This window comes from Chrysochloris asiatica, unplaced genomic scaffold, assembly GCF_000296735.1.
Source record: "Chrysochloris asiatica unplaced genomic scaffold, ChrAsi1.0 scaffold00083, whole genome shotgun sequence".
Classification (NCBI taxonomy): Eukaryota; Metazoa; Chordata; class Mammalia; order Afrosoricida; family Chrysochloridae; genus Chrysochloris; species Chrysochloris asiatica.
This window is the reverse complement of record NW_006408601.1, coordinates 3827885-3840860: the sequence shown is the minus strand read 5'-3', so window position 1 is coordinate 3840860 and position 12976 is coordinate 3827885. Positions and strand designations below refer to the sequence as shown.

Below are 12976 nucleotides of genomic sequence, written 5' to 3'. Positions count from 1 at the left end.
AGCTTTTTCTTGATAACCTCAGTAGTTAGAAGTAGAAGAGACTTGAAAGATGAAAGGTAGGCCTCACTCATATTACAAAGGGTGTTTCTACTGTGGAATCTCTGGGTGATGCAAAAAGTTAAGTCCTAGGCTACTAACTGAAAGTTTGGCCCTTTCAACCTACCCAGAGGAGTCTCCCACCATTCGCCTTTCAGTTTGCCGTACTGTGGTGGCTTGTGTGCTGCTGTGATGCTGGAAGGTATGTCACTGGTATTTTAAAAACCAGCAGGGTCCACCTTGAACAGGTGTAAGCAGAGCTTATAGACTAAAAAGACTAGTCAGAGGGAGAAGCATAGCGCTTCTGAAGGGTTAGGATGAACAGCGACGGGACATTGTCTGATACAGTGCTGGAAGATGAGCCCCTCAGGTTAGAAGACACTCAAAATACATCTAGGGAAGAGCTGCCATCTGAAAGAAGAGTTGACCTTAGTGGTATGGATGGAGCAAAGCTATCGAGACCTTCATTTGTGGATGGGGCACAACTCAAAATAAGAAGAAATAACTGCAAACATCCATTAAAATTGGCGTGTGGAATGTACAAAGTATGACTCTAGGAGAACTGGAAACCATTAAAAATGAAGTGGAATGCACAAAGATGTTTATCCTAGACATTAGTGGACTGAAATGGACTGGTATTGGCTATTTTGAATTGGACAAACATGGTTTACTATACTGAGAGAACAACAAATTGAAAATGAATGGCATTACATTCATTGTCAGAAAGAACATCTCAAGATCTATCTTGCAGTACAGTGCTGTCTGTGATAGGATAATATACATAAACCTACAAGGAAAACCAGTTAATACCACTGTTAACTTCAATTTACATACTATCAAAGCCAATGATGAAGAAATTGAAGAATTCTACCAACTTCTTCATTCTGAAATTGATCAAACATGCAATTGGATTGATAATTACTGGTGATTGAAATGTGAAAATTGGAAATGAAGGATTAGTAGTTGGAAAATATATCCTTGGTGATAGAACCAGTGACAGGATTTTGCAGTTAATGACTTACACAGTGCAAAAATAACCTTTCTTCAACAGCATGAAGGACAACTACACGTGAACCTCTCCAGATGGAATGCACAGCAATCAGATTGACTACATTGGTGGCAAGAGATGATGGAGAAGCTTGATATCGATAGCAAAGCAAGGCCAGGTACCAACTGGAACAGATCATAAATTGCTCATATGCAAGCTGTAGAAAATTCATGAGACCCAAAATATGGCCTTCAGTATATATCCCATCTGGAGTCCTGGTGTGACGTTGTGGGTTAATGCACCAGACTGCAAAGCCGTTTGAACTGCAAGGTCAGTGGTTCAAGCTCACCAACTGTTCCTTGGAAACCCTATACAGGGTCACTGTGGGTTGGAGCCAACTCAACGGCACTTAACAACATACCCTATCTGAGAACAACAACATATCCGACCTGAATTTAGAGATGATCTCAAGAACAGATTTGATGCATTAAACCCTAATGACAGAAGATCAGAAGAATTGTGGGATGACCAAAAGAATATCATACATGATGAAAGCAAAAGGTCATTTAAAAGACAGGAAAGAAAGAAAAGAACAAAATTGATGTCAGAAGAGACTCTGAAGCTTGCTCTTGAATTTAGAGACGCTAAAGGCACTGGAAGAAATAATAAAGTAAAAGAGACAAAAAATGCCCAAGTGCATCTCGTGAAGACAGAGTCAAGTATTATAATGAAATGTGCGAAGACCTGGAGTTCGAAAACCTAAGGGGGAATGATATGCTCAGCTAGGTTAGAATATTAAAGAGTTCTGTTAGCAGAATACTGAATGAGGCAGGAAGCATCAAAGAAAGATGGAAAGAATACATAGACTCACTGCACCAAAAAGAATTGGTCGATGTTTAGCCACTTCAAAAGGTAAGTACGTGGTTGTTGTTGTTCTGTGCATTGGAGTCGGTTCCGATTCAAAGCGACCCTGTACAGGGTTTCCAAGGCTGTAAATCTTTATGGGAGCAGAAAGCCTCATCTTTCTCCCACAGAACACCTGGTAGTTTCGAACTGCTGACCATGAGGTTAGCAGCCTGATTTGTAACCACTATGCTACCGGAGCTCCTTAGTATATGATTAAGAACCTGTTTTTTTAAAAACTTTTTATTGTGAATTGAGTGAAGGTTTACAGAGCAGATTATCAGTTTTACATTCACCAAATCATAGACTTGTTTTATCTCAATGATTGCAGCCTCCTCCATGTAACCAGTTATCCCACTTCCCTGTGGCTCTTATTTCCATTTCCCCCCCTCTTTCCTCTCCCTTTGGAACTTTGTCCTTTGGTAAATAATGCTCTTTTGATCTTGAATGATTGACCAATCCACGGTGAGCATACCTTACTAGTGATGTTGTTTCCATTATAAGTACCAGTGACACTGAAAGAAGAAATCCTAGCTGTACTGAAGGCACTGATGAAAAACCAGGCTTCAGGAATTAATGGGATGAAAATTGAGATGTTTCAACAAACTAACGAAGCACTGGAGTCGCTCACTCATATATGCCCCAAAATTTAGAAGACAGCTACCTGACCAACCAATAAAAGAAATCAATATTTGTGCCCATTTCAAAGAAAGTTGACCAATCAGATTGAGGGAATCATCAAACAACATCATTAATATCACATTCAATTAAAATTTTGCTCAAGCTAATCTAAAAATTGGTTGCCAATAATACATGAATAAGGAGCTACCAGAAATTCAAGGCAGATTCAGAAGAGAATGAACTGGGGTATCGTTACTGATATCAGATAGATCTTGGTTGAAAATAGAATACTAGAAAGACATTTATTTGTGCTATATAGACTATGCAAAGGCATTTAACTGTATGAATCGTAACAAACTATGGCTAACAAGAGGACTTGAAATACTTGCTGCTGATGATAAAAGACAGGAGCCTTCAGTATGGATTGCACCTCAGTGTAAAGAAAACAAAAACTCCTCACACCTGGACCAGTAATAACATCATGATAAACTAAGAAAAGATTGACATTGTAGAAGACTTCATTTTGGTTGACTCCACAATCAGTGCCTATGGAAACAGCAGTCAAGAAATCAAACAACATATTGCATTATTGGACAAATCTGCTATAAAAGACCTTTTAAAAGTGTTTAAGAGCTAAGATAGCACTTTGAGGAGGACTAAGATGCACTTGACCCAAGCCATGGTATTTGCAATAGCCCCATATGCCTGCGAAAAGGAGCTCTGGTAACATAGTGGTTATGAATTGGGCTGCGAACTGCAAAGTCAGCAGTTCGAAACTGTTAGCTGTTCTGCAGGAGAAATAGGCTTTCTACTCTCATAAAGATTTACAGCCTCGGAAACCCTGTACAGGGTCTCTATGAATCGGAACCGACTCCACAGCACATAACTACCACCACCATATGCCTGTGAAAGATGAGCAGTGCACATAACTACCACCACCATATGCCTGTGAAAGATGAGCAATGCATAAGGAAGCTGGTAGAAAAATTGATGCGTTTGAATTATGGTGTTGAAGAAAAATATTAAAAATTCCATGGACTGCCAGAAAAACAGAATTATGTTAGAAGTAGTACAGCCAGAATGCTCCCTAGAAGCCAGAATAGCAAGACTTCCATCTCTCGTATTCCAGGCATGTTATTAGAAGGAATAAGTCCCTGGGGAAGGACTTCATGCTCGGTAAAGTAAAGGGTGTACAAAAAAAGGGGAATACCCCCAAGAGTAGGATTGGTACAGTGGAAGCAACAGTGAGCTCAGATACATCAGTTGGTGAGGATGGCGCAGAACTAGGCATGTTCCATTGTGTTATGCATAGGATTGCTGTGAATTGGAACTGACTCATTAATATCTAGCAACAGGAGTCCCAGAAGAAAAGCCTGGTGATAGTGCTTCCAGAGGTCACAGCTATGAAAACACTCAGAGTGCGGCTCTATCTGAAGCACCTGGTGTCTCCCTGAGTTGGAATTTACTTGACACCAACATGTTTTTTTGTTGTTTATTTTCTGCTGTGGTAGACAGAGTTATATAAGCAAATAATCTTGTGATTAAGTGCTATGACTCAACAACGTTCATTCAGAAATAGTAAATACCTATTGTAATGTTTGTGTTTTCCCCCTAGTTCCTAGCACATAGCAACTACTTCGTAAGTACTTACAGAGTTTTAAAAACAAAATGTGTCTGACCTTGATTCCTGGTTCCACTATTTATCCATTGTTTAACCTGAAGAACTTAGTTAACTTCTTGCCTTATATCTGGAAGTTGTAAAATTCTACTATCACGTAAGATTGATAGCAGTATTAAATACGTAATATAAAGCACATAAAATCCAGCACATAATCATTATGTGACTATTTTCTAATATTGTCATTTGGAAATACTTAAACTTTTTAAATTAAAATTTGCCCATGGTGATTGGCGATTTTTTTATGTATATATTGCAGTTTATGATGTCTCTGGTGCAGCAAGCGACAGAAATTGTGTGGTCCTCAGTGATATCCACATTGACATCATGGATTATATCCAGCCGGCAACTTGCACTGATGCTGAATTCCGTCAAATGTGGGCCGAGTTTGAATGGGAAAACAAAGTTAGTCCCTGAGAGATTTTCTTGTACTTTCCCTTCTTGCTTTTACCTAGTGATAAATGGAGATAAAATAAATCCCATTAAAAGTGGGAGACGTGAAAAGGAAAAAGTCTTTCAATTTCTGTTCTTGTAAATTAGCCTTAAACCCCACTGCCATTGAGTTGATTCCTATGTAGGGTTTCTGAGGCTGTAAATCTTTATGGGAACAGCAAGTCTCTGTGTCCTAGAGCAGCTAGTGGATTGGAGCTGCTGGCCTTGTGGTTAGATGTCCAGCTTGTAAATCCACTGTTCAGCACTGCTCATTGGAGACAGTAGCACTTCTATAATTAGTATCAGTGATCAACATCGTATAGTTGTCCTGTCCCTTGTAAGTATGAATAATATTGAATGTAGTGTCAGAAGGAGGCTTTGCAAAGTCAGTGGCCTGCTGAGGAAATCTCAGCAGTTGTTCATTCAGCCTTGATCTTTTTGTTAGACATAACATTAATAAAGAACAACATGTTGCTCTTCTGTGAAGTTATCTACATCTGAAAATACTGATGCCATCCTGCATGTTGGATTTAGTTGAAGTTGTCATTAACTTTTTTGTTGCCTACCCTTCCCACCAAATAATTGAAGGGAGGTTCTAGTAGGAAATACTAGAGTGATTGTTTCCTGAATCCCAAGATAAGAAATTCACAACTTTGTCATTTAAGAATTAAATTGCCCTGACTTTTTTCCTCCCTCCCTACAGGTGACGGTTAACACAAATATAATTGATTTAAATGAATACTTACAGCATATATTAAAGTCAACCAATATGAAATGCCTCACTCCCGAGAAGGTAAGATTTGGTTGGAAACATCTTAAATCTGATACAGAATACAATGGTGGATTTTCATAATTTTTATTTTTTGCTATTATATTTGCTGTTATTCAACATAGGAAAAACATTGTTAGCTAAAATAAGTTATTTCATAGAATATGTAAATCTTATTATGTCTCCCTACTGAATGAATATCAGCCAGTTTATTTCTAATATAATAACCAATTGAATAGTCAACCTTTTTTTTTTTCCTTCTTTCCCTTTCAGCTAGAGGCTTATTCTAATAGTTTATTTGTGATACTGGATTAGAAAAGTGTCTGTGACCTCTTGTGTTGCCTCTGACTACATATAAGTCAGTATGTGTCTTCTCAAATACAGGATTGTTGGTATAATTTGATTTTGTGTTGTGTTATGTGTATGTACAAAAAAGACTTAAAAGATGGAAAACTTAAAGTGAGGCTCTAAGGTTTTCTTCAATTTGTAAATTTTCTGATAGTGTTATAATACTAATTTTATCACTAAATGACTCCTCAAGTTAGGTTTTTAATTCATATATTATTCAACAGGTGCTTAGACCTTATTATGAAGGATAAGTAAAAAAAATATTGCTACAAAATCTTAGAAACCTTTGTTAAACAAATTATCACAGTGTGAAGCTACTGTTTCTTGACACACTTTCCATCTATATACTTCGTTTCCATCTCTAACCCTTTTCTGAAGAATTCTGTGTTCTATGATTTATACCACATGAAAATTGCAGTTTTGGCATCCTAGAGGGACTCAAATTATTGGTTTTAAATGTTCTTTGGATTTGGGGAACAAAAAGAAGTCTGGGGAGGCTAAATCAGGGCTGTAGGGTGGATAAGTTTAGGTTTCCCAAAGAAATTCTCATAGGACAGCCCTTGCTGCCCTTGAATGAGCAGGTGCATTGTTGTGATGGAAAAAAATTCCTTAGTGTAGCTTTCCTGTTTTTTTTTGTTATTGTTGTTTTCTTATCATTTTCATTTTCTTAAAACTTCCTCATAAAAAGTCCCTTTGATTGTCCTGTGTCCTTCAAGGAAATCTACCAAGATTACTCCTTTGGAATCCATAAAAAACAGTCACCGTTAACCTACTGAGCAGACGTCTCCACCTTGGTCAACAGATCCTCTTGGAAGCCCCATTTTGATTAGATCTAGTTTTAAAGGTTCCCTGATGAGACAAGTGAATTATTCAGAGAACTTGTCTACAGCTGTCCACTAATTACAGACACATGTTTAAACATGTTTCGTTTGAAACACATCCCTATGCCTTATATAAACTGGAATCCTAGTTGTAATTTTTTTTAACTTAACTGTACTGCTTATATAAAGGAGCCCTGGTAGTGTAGTGATTATGAGTCAGACTGCTGATCTCCGGTCAGTAGTTCGAAACTACCAGTGATTCTGAGGGAGAAAGTTGAGGTTTTCTGCTTCCATAAAGATTTACAGCCTTGGAAACTCTATGCAGGATAGCTGTGAGTTGGAACTGACTCCACCTCTATCACCTGTGCCAAATACTCTTTGTGAAATCTTGAATAGATAGCCATGAATAAAATAAAAGTAGTCTCTTTCTATATGAAATTAAGGTCTGGTGCAGAAGGTAAACACATGGAGAATATATCAATTTAGCCACCACCACAATAATAGTAAATTTTAAGTAATCATTTACCTGTGCTGTTTGGTCTTGCCAATTTACACTATGTGTAAATTCTCTAGTATAGTATAAATGTATTACAAATTTCTCCTAGGCTCTCTCTGGTTACTGTGGTTTTATGGCAGCCAACCTCTATGCTCGTTCCATATTTGGAGAAGATGCACTTGCAAATGTCAGCATTGAGAAACCGATTCACCAGGGACCAGAGGCTCCTGTTACTGGCCATATAAGAATTCGTGCAAAGAGTCAGGTAGCAATGTTTTTCTTAGGTACCATCTCTGATCTGAACACAGGGAGGAAAAGTTCATCACTTCCTTTTTCTACCTCTGTCATATTAGCATTTTGTGCATTAGATATATATATAGATAGATGATATATACACATAACAGTATCTAAAAGTATTTATATATATACACACACACAAGGGGGCTTCAAAAAATTCGTGGACAAATGGAATTAAAAGGTAATGAAATACTTCCATAAATTTTTTAAGTCCCCTTGTATGTGTATGTATACACTTATACACATACCCACATAAATATATATATGAGGGACTTCAAGTGTGAATATGCATGTGTATATGTATAATAGGCATAGTGGTTACAAATCGGGCTGCAAACCTCAAGGTTAGCAGTTCGAAACTACCAGCTGTTTCATGGGAGAAAGATGAGGCTTTCTGCTTCTGTAAAAATTTACAGTCTTAGAAACCCTGTACAGGGTTGCTATGAGTTGGAACGGACTCCACGGCACATAACCACCACCATGTATAATAGTAGTGTGTATATAAATGTGTGTATAATATTTGCATAGAAAATGGAGATTTTTTTTTTTCCCCATTTAAAATGATTTATCTTTTGGGTTTATTTGCTTAAACATAGATTGATTCCCATGGGGAATTTCTGAAATGGGTTCCCCAGAATATGAGGGGACTTCAAGTGTGTGTATAATAGTGTATGAATAGAAATAGAGTTTTTGTTTTGTTTTGTTTTGTTTGTCATTTAAATAACTTATCTTTTGGGTTTATCAGTTTGAACAGGTTGATTCCCATGGGGCATTTATGAGATGGATTCCCCAGAGTTTGGGTTTTATTTCATTCCAGGATATAGATCTAGTGACTATCCTAAATAGAGTACAAAAGTACTTAACCTATAATGAATTTGTTTTCTAGAGCCTTGGTTTTGTGGTTAATGTGATGTCATTGAATGGGGGCTTGTTAAGTTGAAATAAACTATTGGTTTTACATAGTTTCAAGAGTTATTAATATCTTCATTCTTCTTTACAGGGAATGGCCTTAAGTCTTGGAGATAAAATCAACTTGTCTCAGAAGAAAACTAGTATTTAAGAATAAATGAAAAGTCCCTGCCACTTTCCAGTTAAAATTTAGGCTTGGACTTGCTGGATTTCAACATCTTTTATACTCTTACATGCTTTATGTTATATAGAATCTGAGTTCATGCTGAATTCACTCCAGCCAATAATTTATAGTCTTTCCCTTTAAATCAAGATTGATTTTAAAATTACAATATGTCTTTTGTCTTAACAGTTCTGGATGCTGGCCTCAAAGTTACAATGTTTCTCACATGTACCAAGATCATTTTCATAGTACAGTAAAAAAAATTCTATTCCTAATTTTTTTGTTATTTTATAAATAAATGTATAATTACATAATTTTACTTTTGTAGCAGTGATTTCTTTAACTGGGTTATAAGTTTCTATTACAGAATTAAATTATTCTTTAAGTTGTGACTATGCAATTTTATTAATTTAGACTCAGTGATTTAATATGAGACAGTCTTGATTTAACTTTAGTGATTTTTACTTATTTAATACCCCAACATTAATATCAAAATACCTTATCAAATTCTAAATAGGTTTTCTCTGGAATTTAGCTCCAGGGCAAAAGTATCAAAATAACGTGCAAAATAGATCCATCTTAAATTTAAGGCAGTATTGTGAGCCCTGAGAAAAATAGACACATTGTTCTTCATTATCCTGGATATAATAAAAAGTAGTAGCAAAGATAATCCAAAATAAATTTTTAAATTATTCACATTTAGCTTTGAATATTCCATTATTTTTATTTGTAATTAAATTGGTTATAGCCAATTACTAAAGTTGTACTAGGAGGGTTCAACTCCAGAGGATTCAGAATAACCTGTCTTCCACACCTTCCTTCCTTCTCTCCTTTTCTTCACTGAACAGTAGGGCGGGGCACCACCACCTGCCAGTTTGATTCCAAACACATTTCTGAACTGAGTTTCCCAGAGTCTCACTCACTGTACTGTGCTTTTGACCCTTGCCTTTCTTGGGATGATTGAAGGAGTCTGGTCTCTAAGCTGAACATTAAAGTATTACACTTTGTCTCCAACATTCAGCATTCAGGAGGAGTCCACAGATAAGGTTTGTGAAAGAGTGAAAGCAGCATCTCCGATTTCAGCCTGAGAGTGAGAACGGAATGATTTGTTTGGAGTGTGAGGAGAATGATAGCTTGTATGATGTCATAAACTTTGAAGCCACTTGCTTTTCTAATCAGAAAGAAGCAAAGAATACAAGGCATTTGAGATTTCAGAGCACTGAAATCTCAAAACAAAGCCCAAATGGGCAAGATACTAGGAGTGCAAGAAAGGGGTCAGCTTGATATATTGAGTCAAGGACTGGAGATTTGTGATGGGAACAGGGGAACTGATGTAACTTTGTTTGGATTAGATCACCATTTTCCAAACTCTGTCCCACTGAACATTTGCTTCCTTAGATGTCGGAACATGTTCTGGGAGAAGAAGGATCCTGTAGTCAAGGCTGTTTAAAGTTGCATAGTATCCTGTACTGGGAATTCATGGTATCATTAACATATTAAAAGTTCTCTAAGTGATCCTTAAGGGAAAAAAAAAAAAAAAAACAGATTCATTTGTTTAACAGTATTTCCCAATTTTACCTGATCCAAGGAATTCTTTTTTTGTATGGAATATTTATTGGCAATATATTTGTTGTTGTTAAATGCCGTCGAGTTGATTTCGGCCCATAGCGACCCTTTATGGGGTTTCCGAGGAGCAGCTGGTGAGCTTGAACAGCCCACCTTGCAGTTCAAACCAAGAAAATAACTTAATAGCATTTCAGTCAGTCTTGACTTCACAATCAGCCACTTTCCATTTAAAAATCTCGAGAAATTTTGCCATTGCTTCCATTGATAATCTTAAAAAATTGCCAGACTAATTTTGTTGGGATCAGATTGGCTCACATTGCCTTTTCTTAAATTAATTAAGAAAACGCAGGAGAAAATGTTAATGTATTGGTTTCATGTTTCTATACATGAAGCCATTTACTTCATTAACATTTCATTAGCTTTGCATACAAAATAAATGTATAAGGAATTGGATAGCAACAATTTGCTTAGAGAAGCTAATCACACTTGTACCCTTTTAATTTGGTAGGATAAGCACTGGACTGCTAACCACAAGGTCAGTGGTTCAATCCCACCAACCAGTCCTTGGAAACCCTGTGCAGGCTCTCTATGAGTCGGAACCACCTCAGCAGCACTTAACAATGGCAACAAATAACAATATATTCTAATGTGGTGGCTGCTCACATTAGGAGAAACCATACAAGAAAGACCATCAAGTCTGGTAAGACAATGAACACATTATCTGATACTCCTAAGTGAGGGTTTAGTATGTAAATAGATACAATGAATAAACTTGTAAATCTTAAGAGAAAATTAAATTACCTTACGTTTCACTAAAATCCCTGGGTGGTGTAAATGGTTAAAGTGCTCATTTACTATCTGAAAGCTGGAAGTTCGAGCCCACACACAGGCATGTTAGAAGAAAAGCCTGGTAATCTACTACCTAAAATTCAACCATTGCAAACCCTATGACCACAAGCTATGAATTTTACTGTATGCAAATCAAAACATTTTTTAATGCTAGCAAAACATACCCACATGTGCATACATACTTCCTGGCCACCCTTCCGTGTTTAGTCTTACAAACTTTAGAATTCTGGTGTAGCACTGTAGGATAAGCACTGGACTGCTAATCGTAAATTCAGTGGTTCAAACCCACCAGTCGCTCTTTGTAAACCCTATACAAGGCTGCTATGAATAGGAACTGACTCATGGCGCTTAGCAGCGTGGGCACAGTTCTACTCTGACTCATGCGGTCACTGTATGAGCTGAAAGCAACTCAACAGCAACTGGGTTCAAGTGGATATATCTTACTGTCAAGACACTAGAGGGAGCTCTGCAGTTATTTTCATCTTTGGGATTAGAAGAGATTAGAGTTAAAAATTGCTTTTATAAGAAGGAAAAGCAAGGTGAGTCTTAAGATGCAGGTTGATGGTGATACTTGGCTAGCTATCAGAAACTTTTCTACATGATGTAGAAATCTAGGAGACAACCTCAGGATAATGTTAGAAACTCATCAAATATGAAATTAGTGGTTACGAATCGGGCTGCGAACCTTAAGGTCAGCGGTTCGAAACTACCAGCCGCTCCGCGGGAGAAAGATGAGGCTTTCTACTCCCGTAAAGATTTACACCCTCGGAAACCCTGTACAGGGTCGCTATGGGACGGACCTGACTCGATGGCACTTAACAACAACAACAACAACATGTTATGTATTGGGTAAAATAAGTAGTTTTACTGGTGACTTGGCCCTCTACATTGATAAATGTATTACCCATAGTAATTTATCACCTTTCCCTTAAATCAAGATGCAGTTTATAGTTTTGTCTTTTAACAGTTCTGAATGCTGTCTTCAAAAGTTGGTCAGGTTTATCAACTCTCTTTGTTACTAACTTCTCCCAGATTCTTAGTACATCTTCAGCGTTTTCCATCCCTTTCTCGGAACTCCACCTCCAGGATCTCAAAAATCTAAGGAGAAAGAGTACAGAAGTACAATTCAGGAATGTGTGAAATCCTGTCCCTTGCCGCTTATTTGCTGTGTGGTCTTAGCCAATGGTAGTAACTCATTTCTTAAATGAGTGCTTGCTAATGCCAGTAGAGTCAGTCCTTTCTTCATGACACATCTCATATCCTCACAATGACTGTATGACACAGACAACATTATTGTTGGCAACTAATGTTACAATCTTAGAGATGTTAAATTGCTTTTAGTGTGTAATAGCTAGTAAGAGATGAACCTGGATATATATAGCCAGAATACCTAACACAGAAACCCTGAAGTAATCACACATCGCTACCAGTGTTTAATCTCTTTGTGCTTCAGTGTCCTCATTTGCATACTGCTTATAATGTCTGCTTACAGGGTTGATACAGGTGGGGAATGATTTAATATATTTATTGTGAATATTTGACACATAGTTGTTAAGTGCTGTTGAGTCGGTTCTGACCCATAGCGACCCTGTATAGGGTTTCTGAGGAGCAGCTGGTGATCTTAAACTGCCTACCTTGCAGTTTAAACGGCTTTACAGCCTGGCGCATTAACCCATAGCGCTACTATACCAGGACTCCTGACACATAGTAGATACTCATTAATAGTGTTCATTTCTTCCCGCATTAACTCATCTTCCATACACTATAGAGAAGACTGAAATCTTTTCTCCTTACGTTCTTCGTAACCTTGTTCAGGATTTAGGCCCTAATTTTATTCTCTACTTATATTCTTCTGTTGTTTTTGTTCTTAGCACCAGAGATTTACTTGAAAGAAGACTCATTTCTGTAGAATTCTTTAATTGGGGTATCATTGGCCCTCAATTTATAACAACAGTATTTGTTGTGCCAACTGCTGAAATAAACTCTTGGCTCTTTTACTTGACAACTGCAGTTACCATGCTTTAATGTAACTGTCACAACCCATATTCCTCATGTGATAGATAGGTGATGTGGTGAATATACTGGCTTTTTTTTTTTTTT

General features: G+C 37.2%; 1 protein-coding gene across 1 annotated transcript in view; it reads left to right on the top strand.

Moving 5' to 3' along the window:
• COPB1 (coatomer protein complex, subunit beta 1) overlaps window positions 1-8783 on the top strand; it is a 50895-nt gene extending 42112 nt beyond the window's left edge. The window contains exons 18-21 of the mRNA XM_006865779.1: window positions 4486-4631; window positions 5362-5451; window positions 7202-7357; window positions 8390-8783. Coding sequence (XP_006865841.1) covers window positions 4486-4631; window positions 5362-5451; window positions 7202-7357; window positions 8390-8449 — 452 coding nt within the window. The 3' untranslated portion in view covers window positions 8450-8783. The remainder of the gene's footprint in view (window positions 1-4485; window positions 4632-5361; window positions 5452-7201; window positions 7358-8389) is intronic.
• The last annotated feature ends 4193 nt before the right edge of the window (window positions 8784-12976 follow it).